Source organism: Mercenaria mercenaria, chromosome 4 (genome assembly GCF_021730395.1).
Source record: "Mercenaria mercenaria strain notata chromosome 4, MADL_Memer_1, whole genome shotgun sequence".
NCBI classification, from domain to species: Eukaryota; Metazoa; Mollusca; class Bivalvia; order Venerida; family Veneridae; genus Mercenaria; species Mercenaria mercenaria.
The window spans coordinates 3,329,300-3,347,198 of record NC_069364.1 but is presented as its reverse complement, the minus strand read 5'-3'; the positions used below and the strand labels follow the sequence as shown (position 1 = coordinate 3,347,198).

The following is a 17,899-nucleotide window of genomic DNA, read 5'->3' as shown; positions in this document are numbered from 1 at the left end:
GATACGCAGACCGTATTCAGCTCTTTCTTTAATTTTATATATGTTGGTATTTGAACAGGTTTTTATCATATTTATCAAACTTACTTATCATTTTGAGATATATCAATATTCTTGCTAAATATACTGAGCCAAAGTTAGCTTTAAAACTGTGAACAGCGTCGTATAGGATAAACGCTTTGTCTACTTTTCACTCAGCGTAGCACAATCAACAGAGTGAAAGAAATTGACACTCTCGTCCAGTCAGGCAAAGTGTTGCATAAATCTTCCATTTTGATAAATTATCTATAATGCGTTATCAAGTAGTTTGATTTGCAAACTGAAGTCACGTGGCATAGGTAACGAAAACGAATTTAGACGGCGTCGCCGAAAAATAATTAATACACGCAAAACACTCGTGTAAAAAGCATTTCCAGATAAAAAAGAGACATTACAATAAAACTTGTCTGGATCATAACAAGACCTAACGTTATGTAACAGACCTTTCTGTGTTGCTTTCCGGCTTTGGTTATCCTACTACTAGTAGTTGTGTAGCGACATTGTGATTTTTAATCTGACTTACAAATCAACACAATATAAATTAAACTTGTAGGACCGCGTGCACAGTAATACCTTTTACGTGCAATATCAGAGATTTTCCTATATCATGTGTGTGTAAAGAGATGGTTGGGTGTATAGTCCGTAAAGTAAACAAACATGTTTGTAAAAATGGACGGATCCAAACGGAAGGTGAAGAAGCATTTTATAGAAATATTAAGATGGCAAAATACAATCCATATCGTAGCCATGACCAGCCTATAAACCTGGCCAGTCTGTTTTATAAGTACAACAACACGGTTGACCCATTTAAACGAGTTGTATTGGCAATGACAAACTTTAAAAATATGATTTGATAAATTATATTCGAGATGTAAAATTTGAAATTATACAAACGCGTCTACATTGGAAAGTCGACAAGTATATACACAATGTTTGTTAAAGACGCGCCTCAAAATAACTGTAGTCTTTTGTATTTCCATGAAGGTAATTATACATGTTTTGCACGAAGAAAATGAGAAATAACAAGTACCTAGTTACAAATTGATAGTGACATATAAAAGCCAAGACAATGTGTTTAATGTTTTAATATAGTATTTGATTATTGTAGTACAAAATGTAGTATGCACAGTGCCAGAATAATTTGTATGTTTGATATATTGATAATGTTACGCATAAGCACAGATAGTGCTTGACTCCCTTTTCATGCTATCATTGCTATAATTATTGTTGAATTGCTGTTTTTATAACAGGATTTGTGTCATTTGTGGCTAATTTGGGTTCATTATGTTGATCACACACTATGTCATATACAACAGTTAAATGGAACCAGATATTTGTTAGAGCAAGTACTCGTTGTAAAATACTATGTATAAATTTGGACCAATCAGAAACAAGTTCTATAAATAGCATGTCTGCTGAGGTATAAATAGGCAGATGGATGACAGAAAGAGAATTCGGTATCCAGCGATCGAGGAAGACACATAGAGGATTCAACTAGTAATTTATCCCAGTACCTTGATAAGGAGGTTATTGCAACTACCCTGTCAGGGCGGATAAATTATCAAAAGTAAGAGGTTTGAAGTTCATAGACTAAAAAAGAGTTGCAGGATTTCAAGAAGGTTTCGAGCTTTAGGGCCAGCGCATAGAATATTTACCGTAACGGTAGTTGAATGCTTTAGACAATAGCAAATATAGGTTGAGCAACGGAAACCTGAGACAAACCTAGAGTTTGGTACTCTACTGAGATAGTAGGAAAGTTCCAGCTTATAGACGGTTCAGTGTTATTGGCGAAGTACAGCCAATGCATAGTGGATATACCTATAAGGTAGTTGAATGCTACATGTAATAGCATATAGGCGCTGAGCATCCAGGAGTCAGGGCAATCATACCGAGTTGTAACTTCAATTAAGAGGACAGAGGCCGAGCATCTATACAATAGGACTCGTATGTTGTTGCTTCAAAGAAATTGTCTGACAGGAACTTCAACAAAAAGACCAGTCAAGTATAATCTCCAGCCTATAGGAGTTTGAGCAAATTATTGTTATTTGAAGATTGTTAGTTTGAAACACTTAGTGATTAGCCTGATCCCTGAAATTATCCAGCTCATAATTGAAATCATTTGAGAATCATTGGTACACGAATCATTTAGGCAAGGTAGCCAGAGGAAAATTTATGTATGAGATATTTGGTCTCACCAGCTATACGTTTTAATAAGGGTCATTCTATATCGTTTGTCAGCTAGTCTAAGACATAGTCACCTTAGCGGCTGGACCCATTTCATTGTTCAAGATACTAAAGGCGTAGGCACTTCCCTGGGTCATATAACTCGTTTCCTGACACACAGTACTAAACACATTAATTCAGGGAAGGCCTAAATTGTCCACCTGTCATTTTGTAGAATAGCTGTATTATACCAGTATTATACAAAATTTTATGCTTAATAAAATAATAAGGGAACACCTTGTCCAAATAATCAATATACTTTTGGAACATTCGACATCAGGGAAACATATGAGTACAGGTTTACTTTACTGTATATAGAAGGTAACCTTTAGCCTGCTGGTGGCAAATGATTCTGCCTTTGCGACCAGTGCAGACCAGTCCGTGCAGGCTGAACGTGGTCTGCACTGTTCTCTATTCAGTCAGTAGATTTTCAGTGAAAACCCCTTTGAATAATAAATGGTATTGCCCAAATTGAATGATGGACCAGTCCATGTTGGAAATTTAACAGGCTAAAGGTTAATCTTGTCCCTACAAATTCAATTATTACCTGTTTACATTCACCGCTGTTTCAAATCGAGCATATGTCATATACCAGCTAGTTTAAATACTTAAAAATGCAATTGCCGTTTTAAGACTGGGTCAATATTCGCATAATTGTGTATGTAAGAAAAATCCTAGACCTTAAATGTCTGGCTATTTTAAAAAATGTTGTGTAGTGAAAGGATTTGTCTTTCACAACAAAACATATGTATATAATATAAAAGGCCAAAATAAAAAGAACATATTCCTGTATTGCATGCTTTGCCGTTCTCCACCAGAATAACAAATGTGTATTTGGGATTCCCTGCAGTATTTATATATTATGTTTGTTTTTGTTTGTTTGTTTTGTGTTTTGGATGTAACGCCGGTTTTCAACAGTATTTCCATTATGTAACGGCGGGTAGTAAACCTAACCAGTGTTCCTGGATTCTGTACCAGTACAAACCTGTTTTCCGCACGTAACTGCGAACTTCCCCACATGAATTAGAAGTGGAGGACGACTGATTTCAGCTACAATGTATTTTATCAAATCTTCACTGAGAACATACGGCCCGCCCGGGGACCGAATTCGCGACCCTGCGGTCTATAGGTCTGCGCTCTGCGGGCGAGTTTATTTATCATGTACACATCATGCAAATTATATCCGGAAGACGATTTAATAGGTAGGATTGATAATTGTCAATAACTGATATTGTTCAAGACAAGAAGCCAGCCTATGTGAAAAGAAGATTTATTTTTTTGCGATAAAAACAAAAAACTTGAAAAATTTATGCCTTCTATAGCGCGATATGCCCTCATAAAATTTGATTTAATTTAGATTCACACAATACAGGTATGTCTCATAACAAAATATAAGTTACTTGATAAATTGATTAAATAAAGGGTGTTTTTTTTCCTTAAAGCGAAATGACAGTTTAAATTTAAGGTAGTCTCATGAACAGACTCGATCAAACCGAGTCTGCTATTATTCTTTTTGGTTGCGTTCTATGCTTCCAAGGGATCTCTTTACATATTTTATTTTCATCATATAGTAACTGGTCTACATAATTTTTATTACCTTTGCCTAAATATTACCTTTACATTAGTCGTGTTATTCGTACAACTACCGAGTATCAACTCCTTCATATTTCCCTCAGGTATTCATGAAACTACGTCTTTTCCGCTAAATGTTATTGTAACCTTACATTTCAAAAGTAACAGTAATAGTCCACAGACAGTTTAATGATAATAGAATAACTTGTTATCCTTATGAAAATAAATGAATTTCTCGTAATAACTGTTGATTCTACGGAAGCGTGAAATGGCCATCAGACGCTTAAGCGTTTTACTACGTTACGACAGCGGAAAGGATATGAGATATTTGCCCATGATTAAAGAGATCAGCGCATTTCAACCTGATCATATCATATCTTTAGAAAGACAGTAACGTTGCCATTCTATTACAAATACTCACGGGTTACCAGTAATTCACATAATTTTCGTTTTCGTACGCTTGTAAGAACAGACTTTATTCTACACTTCCGGATAAATGGTGTTTCGCAATTATTAATGAAATAAGGTTAAAAGCAGTATCAAAATGTGAGCCCATCATGAAAAAATCACACGGGAAAGCCACCGTGACAAATGAAAATTGGTTACTTCATTGGAGCAAGAAAGTCAGAGGTCAAACTTATGTTATCAATAACCAGGGAAACGGAAATGTTTTAAAATTAAACAGGATACGGTATTTTCCTGTGTCATGTACACTTTAAGATATTTATACCCAAAGGTCAAAGGTTATGTTAATTCTTAGCAATGAAACAATATTCGATAAATAGCTTAGGTAGGCTAAGAAAGACGTTAAATTTCATAGGAGGAATGTCTTGTATATGTTTGTCAAGGGCAAAGAGGTCAGTCATTGTTACGCTTTTTTGTTATTACAATACAAAACATTTCAAATTTTATTTAAAGTCTGTCGATATATAAACATAGAACTTCTGTATAGCTTTCTACCGATAGCTAAAAGTTACTAAACTTATTCTATATACATCACTGCAGATTTATTTTAAAATGTGTTGTATACTTTACATCGAAATTTTCACCATTTGGGATAGAATAGTTTTGTGGTGTAAGTTAACGAAAAAATTCCTATGCAGACAGAAAGGTATTTCGCCCACATGCTGAGGTGCAGTACGAGTACGTTTTTTTAAATTCATGATCAAAACACTCACATCAATGTATATACTAAACTTTGAACTACATACAGTTCTATTGAATAACAAACCGTGAGCTTAATCTGTCCAATGATCGTAAGGGAAGTTGGCATGAGTTTTACAAACGTTGTGAAATAACAATTAGACCTTATCACAAACATGCCCCATGACGTGATTAACTGAAAATATTGATCTACATTATTGTTATATATATAACTCAGAGATTTCATACTATTCACAATAACTCAGAGATGTCTTCTTATTCGCAATTCCTTTTGAATAACATTGTTGTCACAAAATATTGCAGATATGAAGCTAAAGGCTGTCTTCGTTCTGCGCCGGTAAGTTGAGGTTTTTACATTTCAGTTTCAGGACGTATATGCCATTTCAGATAGTCTATTCTGATTTTATATTAAAGGTAAAGTTCTGTTCTTGTGTCGTGTGCTTTCTCTCTTTGCCATCTATCAATATGTCAAGTTTCATGAAATTTACTTTAACTTTTTCATAATATTATGATAGACTAACAGACAGAAAAGCAAGCGAGAAAGCGGTTCTTTCTTTCATATAAACTACGACCATTTCAGATATGTTTTACACATTTTAGATAACTTTACATTTTACTACATCTAATTATCAAGGAAATTTCATCACAAACGGACATGGAATAGAAAGAAAAATGGGTGTTATGCAGTTCCAAGTTCCCTAGTGAAATTACTGCCAGTGTGGTCTGCTACACTAAAGGACACACATACTGGCTTTTATCCGGATGTGAAACCGCTACTTCCGGTTTCGATTGATAAGTTGGAACCGCCAAATGCATGTCCAATTCATGATAATGTTAACCCTTATCTTGCTGGACACGATTGATTCTGCCTTTGCGACCAGTGTAGATCACGATCAGCATGTACATCCGTGCAGTCTGGTCAAGATCTACACTGTTCGCCACTCAGTCAGTATCATTTTGGTAAGCACCCCTTTTAACAGTTAATGGTACTATGCATTATAGAAAATTAAGAATGTAAGGGTTAAGCTAATTTCATTTGTAGCTGATGGTATCTGTATGAGGAGTTGAGTACACAATGTAAAGATGAAGTTGTTTAGCACAAAATGGGCATTACGCAAAATATAATAATTAGACATAAAAGCCCAGACAATGGACGCATGTCCACTTCTTATTGATGATATAGAGTAAAAATGGATAGAAACCATTCGGCCAAATTTTGTTAGCGGAAAATTGCGTTTCTGTGGTACATCTGATGTGCTTAAGATCATGGAATCGAACGCATTTTGGCAGTGTTCTCGATATTAGGGACTGGGCTGGGCTGTGCTCATTGTTGTTGTTTTTTTACAATTTACACACGTGGGACAGTGTTCCATCGGCTTAAACATTAGTTATATCTAATTTTTTCTAACATATTTGCTGCAAAAGGCTGGTCAACCCGCTCCAGATGAATAATTGAGAATATTGTTAAAATTGGAACACAGTCAGAGATAAGAAGGCTCTGTACAGTTATTGTTTATAAAAAAAGACTGATCGCGGTGGGCCTTAGAAGTTTTATAGTGGCCCGTCCTTGAAAATCATATGCAAATAATGCAGTTTACATATAAACATGAAGTGTAATGATTAAGGTAAGATTAATGTAAGCAAATGTTATATTCATTACGTATAATTGTAGTTACACAATGTTTATTGCATTCATATATCCTACAGCTTTATCTTATACCTTCCTTTTTTTAAAACAGTGATGTCAGACTTTTAATCTTGAACTGCACAATCGAGTTTTGCTGGCCGAAAACTGAAAGGCCTTATTATCTTTCCACTGTATTGTACAGCAACCTCCTGTACAATAATATCCATGTATACTTGATAAAAATAGTATCGTATTGTCACATTGTTAAGGGTGTTTTTGTTGACAGACGTTATCAATTTTTTAACAAAATATGTCACTTTTGTGTTTTTTTTCCTCTTGAAATATGATCTTATCTCACTCCTAGAAGGAGAAATAAATGTCCATCATATTTCAGATTCTGTTACGGCAAGTCAATTAATTTTACGGTATTGGCACTACTGTAATTCAAAGACTTTAACGTTGTCATTGTTATTTTCGGTAACAAATAAAGTATTCATCTCTGGACTAAAAGTAATGGACCATGGTTGTATCAATCCATCTGACGGTTTTACTACGATGCCAACTTTTTGTCCATTTTGCCTTATTTGCATAACATTTTTTTATTCATTAGCACAAACACATTCCCTTTTCTATCTGTGCAGACGCCGATACCATTGACAAAATCAGAATCAAAGAAGCTGCTGCAGTGTTTTCCCTGTCTATCTAGAGTGACAATTTTGTTTTGGTAATCACCCACATAAATTTTATCTCCAGAATCACTGAAAGCAATCTGGCGACAATGGGTGAACAGATTATTTCCGGAACTGTCTTTGGATATCGTCTGCAACAGCGTTCCAGCCATGTCGTGTATGTAAAGTGACGTGCTGTTGTCAGTTATCAGAAGTGTGTTATCCTTATAAGCAATACCGAAACAGGGATGGTTCAGCTTTATGTCATGTCTTAGTTTCATCTGATTGCCAAGGGAGACAAACTGGATGGTTCTGTTATTCAATGTAACAACTGCCTTCTGGTTATCAATACAACACACACCATGTGGACCAAAGTGAAGGTCACAGTAGTCATCTACCAAAAGTTTGCCAATGTCGAAACATTTCAACTTTTTATTGTTAAGGTCAGGTAGTAGTAGCTTGCCTCCTTGTGTTAAGCATGACCCGTATACAGTACAGGTTGATGTGTCACTCTGTACTCTAGTATTCATTTCTCTAGTTCCCTTGACTAGGTAGGCTGTATCGCATAGGACCGACCCAAACGTCTTCAATTGTTGTAGAAACTCCAAAACACTTTGGTCAGTAGCAAATGATACCTTTGCATGTATGTGTGCATTGAAGGAGTTCATAATATCGTCAGTCTGGACAATTTCCCTTTGAGCTGTTTTTATGGAAACAAACTGTTGAGCTACATTTCCGTCTGATTGTTTAATGTTGTCCGCAGCTCGCTCGAGGCCTGTAATCTGGTTTTCGGATATCTTTATCTCCTCCAGCAGCATTGCATTCTTTATTTGGTATTCCTTTTCTACTTCTTTTATCGATTCCTTTTCCATGTTTCGAAGCATCGTTTCCATTTCTGCTCTAAATGCCTTTATTTATTGACTGCATCCGTTTTTGATTTATCGAACTCATCGAGAAGTGTTTTTCTGGATGTTTTAATCTTCTCCATTGCTATATTCTTCTCTTGTAATTTCAGTTGAATTTCATCAACGCCCGTCTTCTTAAACATAGTTTCGACAACATCCGACACAAGCTGGACGTCTGTGCAGTTCCTGTAACATTAAGTCACAAATGTAAACAATGGATGAATAATGGATATTTGATATAAACACTTTATGAAATAAGCTGTAATATAATGTGTAGTAAATAAATTTGTATGTATATGTATTGGTTGGCTTGACACATAAAGTATGTGCTCTTCACCACTGTACCCATGAGTCATGCAACATCAAGTTGTATTAATGAAATGAATGAACTGGCACGCAGAAAAGTGCCGTTCAAATATTCCACATTAAATGCAAATACAATCGGCCGTGTCCAACTGTTTAAAAGCAGTTTGGTTAATTTTGATTAATCAAACGTAAAATTATAATCACTCCCAAACATCCTGTATTAACACACCCGGACATGCAAAATAGTAGCCCGACGAATTCCCCGGAAATACCACCAGATAAATTCCCTTGCGAAGAATTAATTGCAAGTTAAGGCCTTTACGCGCGCACAACGCTCCTTGCCTATCTGGCTCAAATCCGAAAACCCCTAAGCAACATTGTTTACATGTCTTCATCGAAGTTAATATCTTCCATGAAAAAGTGATTATGGAGATTTTTGTACACCACTTGTTTTAAATCATTATTCATTTTGTGCAAGAACCTGGCCAGATCCTTATTGAAAGAGGCTATCAGTTTAACCGTGCAATCACTTTGAACATCGTAGATGATAAGACAAAAGTGTTTGTAGTAATTGTGATGATCATCCAATCTGCCTTCTGTTCTTAAAATTTTTTATATGCGTCATTGGTTACTTGCATTTGTTTGAGATCAAAACGGGAGCTATTTGCCATCCAAAAAACATCTTCTGAGTCAACAAGCAATCTATCCATCCTTATATCCATGTGATCATAAGAATGGCACACCTTATCACTAAGAAGCAGTCTTGTTATATCCTTGACCCAATCCATGTTCTTATGATAAAATTAATTCAAGTATTGAATAGGTATTACTAGTCTGTGTAATCAACCAAGATTGATGCACGTTCCGCATATGACGTATTATCTTTGAAAGCCGATACCCTATATATAGCAGAGGAAAATTATGCCGTAATTCTGCTCAAAACTCCACCAAAATATCTGTCCGTCCTATGAGTCTCATAAAACAATTCAGGTGGCGGGGCCACTCCCGAAATCCGAAGCCACACCAATCTTTATCAAATCCTAGGACAACAACAGAAATCCTCTCCAAATTGTGACAAAGCGACATACTTACCTTAACACATGGAGTGAAACCATTCGGGCACCGTGATAGAAACTATGAAAAACAAATCTCCGAATTTCGAGCACATACCAAGATTTCGTCCGAATTCTGATCAAAAACTCCCAACATTTAAGCAAATTTATCGACTAAGAGCCTCCAGCCCACTTATCCTCCTAGATCTCTGGTCACACCGCATGATCTCCGTCAGCCAGCCGAATTTATTGATTCCGTAATAATTAAAGAGGGACCCGGCATGAACTATGAAAACTAAGCAAAAAAAAAAAACAACCACAAGTAACCATCTCCAACATAGTACAATACATGATCTGGTGTCCGAAAAGTACACTATACACCATGGAATTTTCACACTGTCGTATGTGTTCATGTCCTGTTGTATACAGTGTGTAAGAATCGAAAATTTTACAATAGTATGCAAGGTTCATGTCACCAAATGAAACAAGTAGATAAATGTTGAAATACACTCTAAAGCACTCAGAGACATACTATAAAATATACCAAGAAACATACAAAACTCCAAGGTAAACACCGGATCGGGGGATGGGGGAAACCATCTCCGCCCAAAAATAAACCAGTATATCCAGACAAGCGTACAAGATTATTTTATCCAATCAAATGTTTCAGTTACCAGAACAAGAATGAAAGCTTATGGTATTACCAATTTATAACTATTATGCTAATATCTGTCAATACCAAACACACGCCGCTGTTGAGTCCATCGAAAAACAACTACCTGAATAGAACCAAGCAGAAACGTGTCGAAACACTCTCTAAAACACACAGATATACCGTAACATACAACTAAGCAGACATAATCATCAGAGCAATTTCCGGATCTAGTGAAACCATACACATCGTAGTAGGGCCCCCAAAAAACTCAGACAAGCATCCAATGTGTAGTAAATAAATTTACTATACGGTAGTATGTTTAGAGCATACATTTCTGTTTTTCAAGATTAAATAATCTCGTGCGTACGACATCTTATCTCGAACACACTACACCTTATCTCGTGTGCACGACATTATCTCTTGTGCATGACATCTTATCTCGAACGCACGACATATTATCTCGTGCACACGACATCTTATCTTCAGCGCACGACATCTTACCTCGAGCGCACTACATCTTCTTCGTTATCAATACAACAAAGATCTCGTGCACTGGAGAAAAGATGTCGAACTCTCGAGATAAGAAGTCGCGCGCACGAGATATGATGTCGTGCCTTCGAAAAAAGATGTTGTGCGCTCGAGATAAGATGTCTTGTGTACGAGATAAGATGCCATGCGCACGAGATAAGATATCGTGCGCTCGAGATAAGATGTCGTGCGCACGGGATAATTTAATCTGAAAAAAATAAGTGCATGTCCTAAACATACCACCATATTACTATCACAAATGTTCTAAAGCAACATTTAAGAAAGCGGGGGCCTCCGTGGCGGAGTGGTAAAGGTCGCTAATTTTGACTTACTTGCCACACACTAATTTGGGTGCAAGCCTCACTCGGGGCGATGAATTCTTCATGAAAGGAAGCCATCCGGCTGGCTTAAGAAACGTCGTTGGTTCTACCCAGGTGCCCATCCGTTATGAAATTATGCACTGAGTGGCACCTGTGGCTTTACCATAAAAGCCGGAAAGTCACTATGACCTACAATTGTGTCGGTGCGACGTTAAACCCAACAAAAAACTTAATAAATTGCAAAAAACAAGTGTTAATATAATTTTGAAATTAAGCATCCGTGTAGAAAAAATATGTTATTATAATATTGACAGGTCGAAATGTTTGAAAAAATTAAAGTATGAATCATATTATTCTAATCACTTTACGAACTCCACCCATTTTTGGAAAGCATTCGTTTAAACGAGTGAATTTCTTATCAAGACCACCTATCATACTAAAAAAAAAAAAAAAGAAAAAAGAAAAAAAAAACACCGTTATTCTGCAAAATGCATGAATATTAATTATGTTATGTATAATTGACTTTTGGCTCTATTCGTGTGTGAATTAAGGATGAAACTTATTAAGAAAACTTTACAAGTGAATACTTTATTAAACAAGAGGGCCATGATGGCCCTATATTACTCACCTGTTATCATTGCACTTAAGGACAAGAAAGTCAAAAAATCATAATCAAGATCAATCAAAAGAATTATGAGAAAATATAGTTGAAATTTTCTTAAAGTTACTTCAAATAAAGTTATTTTCAAATCAGACAAGTAGTTTCATACAAGAAGTTTTCTGTATAGCCATATGGGAAAATGAGCCCCTCCCCCGGGCGGCCACTTTTTCAATGAATCAAAATTATTTGAAGGAATTTGGTAGAGGGTCGCCCAAGAAACATTTGTGTAAAATTATTTTGAAAACGGACCAGCAGTTTCTGACAAAAAGATTTTCAAAGTTCCATATAGGCATATGGGGAAAATAAGCAAAACCCCTTGGGGGCCATGTTTTTCGCTGAATCAAAATTATTTGAAGGAATATAGTAGAGGGTCACCCAAGGAACACTAGTGTTGTGTAAAATTGTTTTGAATTCAGTTTTCTATATATCCATAAGTCCAAGCGACAGGAACTACAAAGGGAAGAAATTTAACCAAAAAGAAAGAAAAATCTAACAAGGTACAGATATGTCAAAAATACACCTAAAAATTGGAGGTACCATCCATGTTGTACCACAGAAAGGTGGTTTCGGTTTTTCCCTACAGCCGGTAATATAAAAGTTACTAAACAATCTATTTATAGTAATAAATAAGGGAAGTAGGGAAGTAGTTAAAAATATTGTAAGTGAACAAAAGAAGGATCTGCCAAATAAAAAACAAGAGCACTGCACTGCAACGCAAATGCAGATCAATATACACACAAAACAAAGTCATATGACCTTTGACCCCTAAGTGTGACCTTGACCTTGAAGTGAGCCATCTGAAACATGCGCTCTGCATCTCTGATGAGCTGAACATTTGTGTCAGGTCTCTTTGAAATCCTTCAAGGGGTTCAAGAGTTACAGAGCGGAAGGGAAATTGCAAACCAACAGACAGACAGACAGACAGACGGACACCGAGGCGATAACATAATACGTTCCTTTGGGCTTTAAAAAAGGAATCGAGATCTTATGGTGATACAAGTTGTGTGCAAGTTTGATTAAAATCAAATCATGAATGAAGCTGCTATTGTGCAGACAAGGTCAAAATAGCTAATTTTGGCCGTTTCAGGGGCCATAACTCTGGAACCCATTAAGGAAGCTGGCCGGTTCAAGAAAGAAACCAAGACCTTATAGTGACACAAGTTTTGTGCAAGTTTGATTAAATTCAAATCATAAATAAAGCTGCTATTGTGCAGACAAGGTCAAAATAGCTAATTCTGGCCTTATCAAGGGCCATAACTCTGGAACCCATAAAGAAATCTGACCAGTTCAAGAAGGGAACCAAGATCTTGCGGTGATACAAGTTGTGTGTAAGTTTGGTTAAAATCAAATCATAAATAAAGCTGCTATTGTGCAGACCAGGTCAAAATAGCTAACTTTGGCCATTTCAGGGGCCTTAATTCTAGAACCCGTTACGGGATATAACCAGTTCAAAAAAGGAACCGAGATCTTATAGTGGCACAGATTTTGTGCAAGTTTGATTAAATTCAAATCATAAATGAAGCTGCTATTGTGCAGACCAGGTCAAAATAGCTAACTTTGGCCCTTTCAAGGGCCATAATTCTAGAACCCATTACGGGATCTAGCCAGTTCAAGAAGGGAACCGAGATCTTATGGTGACACAGATTTTGTGAAAGTTTGATTAAATTCAAATCATAAATGAAGCTGCTATTGTGCAGACAATGTCAAAATAGCTAATTTTGGCCCTTTCAGGGGCCACCACTCTGGAACCCATAATGGAATCTGGCCAGTTCAAGAAAGGAACCAAGATCTTATAGTGATACAAGTTGTGTACAAATTTGGTTAAAATAAAAAACATAAATGAAGCTGCTATTGTGCAGACAAGGTCAAAATAGCTAATTCTGGCCCTTTCAGGGGCCATAGCTCTGGAACCCATGATGGGATATGGCCAGTTCAAGAAAGGAAACAAGATCTTATAGTGATACCAGTTGTGTGCAAATTTGGTTAAAATAAAATCATAAATGAAGCTCTTATCTTGCAGACAAGAAATTGTTGACGCAAGCCCAATAGCAAATTCTGACCCTTTAAGGGCAATAACTCTAAAACCCATGATGGGATCTGGCCAGTGTTCGAAAAGAACCGAGATATCATGCCAATACAAGTTTTGTACACGTCTGATCAAACTTGCTTGCAAAATGTGGTCTCTATCGTGTTCACAAGAAATTGTGGACGGACGACGGACGGACGGACGACGGACAAAGGGCGGTCACAAAAGCTCACCCTGTCATTAAAAATGTTGCGTTAGCAGATTTGCATGACCATTTGGGAGCTTTTGGTAAGGCCATACCGAATTGATTAATAGTTCTTCGGAAAATTTTCAAAAAAAATGGGAGCGAGCGAGCGATTTTTTTTTTCTCAATTTTGATTTTTTCAGAGGCGGGTAGCTTTTACATGGAGCGAGCGGGTATTTTTTTTTTGCAGTTATGATTATACATGAAGTTAACATTTCTTTAAGAATAACACAGAACTTAAACATTTACAGTGTGACTTAGACAGTAGATAGTTTTTCTGTATGTTTTAAAGACTACATGAATGGTTTTGCAAATAAATTCTTGCTAAAACTCACTGAATCACTTTGTTTTTATTTTGTATTTATAATTACTGAGGGATGAGTGTCTTATTTTTAATTTTGATTGTTCTACATTAATCTGAAGGCGTGCCCATTTAACGGCAGAGGATGAGGAATATTTAAGACAAAACAGGCACCCAAGTGGAATAACATATCTTCTGAAACCCAGTTAGATGGCTTCAACACATGATCAACTTTGTGCCCCTAGTGAAACTCCAAACGGTAGAGGTGAGGGGAAAGTAATAAATCACTTAACCAATGAGACCAAACGGAGTTGGGCACACAAATGCTTCGACATTGCTCGAATCCATTGGAATAATTTCTTAACAGATAAACTTAGCTTAAGTTTTTGTGGTAGAGGTTCATTTCAGTCAAAAATGATAACAGACGGACAAAAAAATGATCCCAATATGGCCACTCTTTAAAAGTGTTATTTGTTGTGCTTTGATTGACCAAGAAATTTTGAGTTGGGAAGGGCTGTTTTTTCAGATTCTTTTTTTCAATCAATTCACAGCTAATTAATATACAAACAGGGAAAATTGGGGTTACAATACGACAGAAATTATTTTTTATATCTACACAACTTATTTGAAAAGCTAAACATTTTTTTTAAAAACGAATATATGCATTTTGATAGAATATCTGACTGCCGTACTAAAGAAGTTACGTTCAAAACGATTTGGGCCCGAGACAATTAATGTGATGGATCAGTCAGGATCAGACACTGATAACAAATGGTTTGAAAACTTTATCTGAACAATATTTCTATGTTTGATCCAAATATTTTCAATCTGAATCCCCGTGGCCGTGCACGTCTTACAAGTCGGGCTTTGTTCTTTTCACTGTATAATTTGAACAATCGTAGAACGTGCCTACTTCATCACCTACCGGCACATCGAAGGCCATGTGTGGCACTAGCACAGACACTTCAGATTTAAAACAAATGATGAACAACTCCATAATTCCTGACTTTTTGAGTTTGTGTCATCAGCTACATGTATTACGAACGCTTGGATTCCGATCAATATCACTTTGACGCATTAAAACAGCGATAAAACCTGTTTACCGTTATCATTCCGGACCGCGTAATCAGAAAAAAAAAAATCGGCGATTTTTATGTACGTGCGGGCGGGTGAATTTTTTTTTCTTTTTCTCGGGAATGAAATCATTGATGCGGTAGTTCCGACGAACGACAAATCAATTTAGTATGGCCTAACGGAGGAATACCTAAGGTGACACTCCGGGCATTTTTTAAGATATGAGCGTGCCCTGGGTAGAATTGCCGGCCTTCCATAAGCCTACTTGACGTCTTCCTCACATGGAGAATTATATATTCCAAGAAGAGTTGGCAGCCCACATTGATGAGTGGCATGTTATTACAAGTATGCGACATTAACCACTCGGCCGTGGATGCACCTAATAAATAAATAATCCCTCTATATTCGAGATACAGGTTAATACAGTTTAAAGTATCACTTCATTTGTACATGTTGAGTCCTGCTCAATCCGGGGCTAGAGGGTGTGTACGGTAGCATGCATTTCCACTGCCGTCAATGAACAGGCTCAACCAAACCGAGCCTGCAACAGTTTCGTTTTTGTCGTGTTGAGCGACCTGTGGAGTTTCCACTTTTTCTATTTTCATAGGTTAATTAAATTACACTTAAGAAGCAACTTATCGTATATGATAAATTGCTGGAAATAATTAAGGTGAAGCATTTTATTCCTTTGAAAACTTGTAAAAATTGATTGAATTGAGCTTTTATAGCACATCCAAAATCGAAACTGGAAAAACCGAGATTATCGCGCCAAAATAGCGCTATAATAATGAAAGTGTACATGAACTATCAGTCTTTATATTTTTTATTTAAATTTAAGTTTGTTGATCTTTTCTTCGTTTTTTGTGTTAATCAAGCGAAATTCACAAACCGAAACTAATCTGCATATGTAATAATCGTATACGTATAATTAGTGGTACAAAGGCAACTTACCGTTGATTCGCTATTAATCGAGCGAATTCGTTAAAGTTTAAGACTTTAGACGGTAGCCAATATATAATTTGACTAGCTTATGGTATTTCATATTTCTAGTACTACATACAAAATATCAGGTAAACTATGAAGTGCCACTTATCTATACTTAATAACGTTTGTTATCTATTAATGTCAGATAAACATTCACTATCAAATTATACTGAATGATATTGAAGACATTTCTACTGTTTCACACAAATTGTGAACAAGTTGCCTAAATAATTTCAGTGTCTAAATGAGCTAGCAATGGACAGAGTATTATTGTTATATCTTTGATGTGACTTTAAACTTTTGAAAAGCGCTCAGAAAATATATATCAATTTGTGATATAATTAATGTGTATATCGACATATTAAAGAACATATATATACCTGTGGTGTAGTGCCATACAACTTGTACATCCAACAACGTCATGGTTACCACAATACATGTCCAGAATCTTTATCTCGTGTATGGAATATATCTCTGTAGGAACACTTGGAAGGTTTGTTGTCAAAATCGTAGTCTTGAAGCTTGATTTATCGAGCAGTTTATGCCCTTGTATAGCAGGAAATGCTTGATGCATGTCAACACACGACTGACAACAGTATCCTTGACATTCCACACAATATTTCACAGCTTCTCTTTGCCTGTTAATTTTAGAACAAGGTGTACATTTAAAGTTTAAAATCCCATCAGAGGTTTCTTCACACCCACCCGTCGCCATTTTGTTAGGTGGACGAGTATTACTTCCGCTTTCGTTTTTAAAGCGGTTTATACGGTACAGACCGTGTTTGAATATTAAATTTAATTCTATCAAATGAACAAGAATATAAGAAAAGAAAGACACACTGAAGGAATCTCAAAAGGTTACATGTGTCTATTACAATGTATAATGCATTTAGGAACCCCCCCCCCCCCCCGATATTTTATCGGCATAAGACACTATGTAATATTTAAACCATGGAGAAATGACCTAGTTTTAAAACAACAGTTTCTAAAAATAGATCAGGTGCGTAGCTGAAGTCTTTTTTCGAAGCTACGCAGAGGGTGTTCAGTGGGATTCGGGGGCACCCTCCCCATGATCTTCTTTTTGGCGTTTATTTGCAAAAGCAGTCAACGAAAGCCTTATTCTCTCTTTAATAAATTTCATGTAAAAATGTATTTTACTATGTAGTGGATCTGCATGTAGACGCTGGTACAATTTTCAGTGAATTGTATTTAGTATCCGAAATATCTAATATCTTCACTCTAAAAAATACAGAACCAGTCTGCTATCCTTGACCGATCTCTTATCATTATGCTTGTGGACATTATTTGGATTTCTATTAATTATACAAAATCTATGACCTAGGAGTTAAATAGTCCTAGATTCAAATTGTGTATTAGAATCATTTTGTTAAAAAAACAAATTTAACAATGGTAAAATGAACTATCCGTAACAAGGCCCTTGCAGTGAAACATATCAAAATACTTGTGTTATCAAATCGAATATATAACCGCCATTACAGCAATATTTGTATAATAAAATTTATGTAACGTCTGGCGAATCTTTGATCAATGTT

General features: G+C 36.2%; 1 protein-coding gene across 3 annotated transcripts; it reads right to left on the bottom strand.

Annotated features, from left to right (window-relative positions):
• Positions 1-6,494: 6,494 nt before the first annotated feature.
• LOC123552613 (E3 ubiquitin-protein ligase TRIM33-like) lies at positions 6,495-17,087 on the bottom strand. 3 transcript variants are annotated; one of them, XM_053540171.1, is made up of 2 exons: positions 16,727-17,087; positions 6,495-8,381 (listed from the first exon to the last, which is right to left on the bottom strand). In XM_053540171.1, the coding sequence occupies exons 1-2, from the start codon at positions 17,059-17,061 to the stop codon at positions 8,201-8,203; spliced, it is 516 nt and encodes a 171-aa protein (XP_053396146.1). In that variant the 5' UTR covers positions 17,062-17,087; the 3' UTR covers positions 6,495-8,200. The 3 variants fall into 3 exon arrangements, with proteins under 3 accessions (XP_053396146.1, XP_045198291.2, XP_053396145.1); XM_045342356.2 differs by having other exon boundaries at positions 16,727-17,081; XM_053540170.1 differs by lacking the exon at positions 16,727-17,087 and adding an exon at positions 15,553-16,015.
• Between the last annotated feature and the right edge of the window lie 812 nt (positions 17,088-17,899).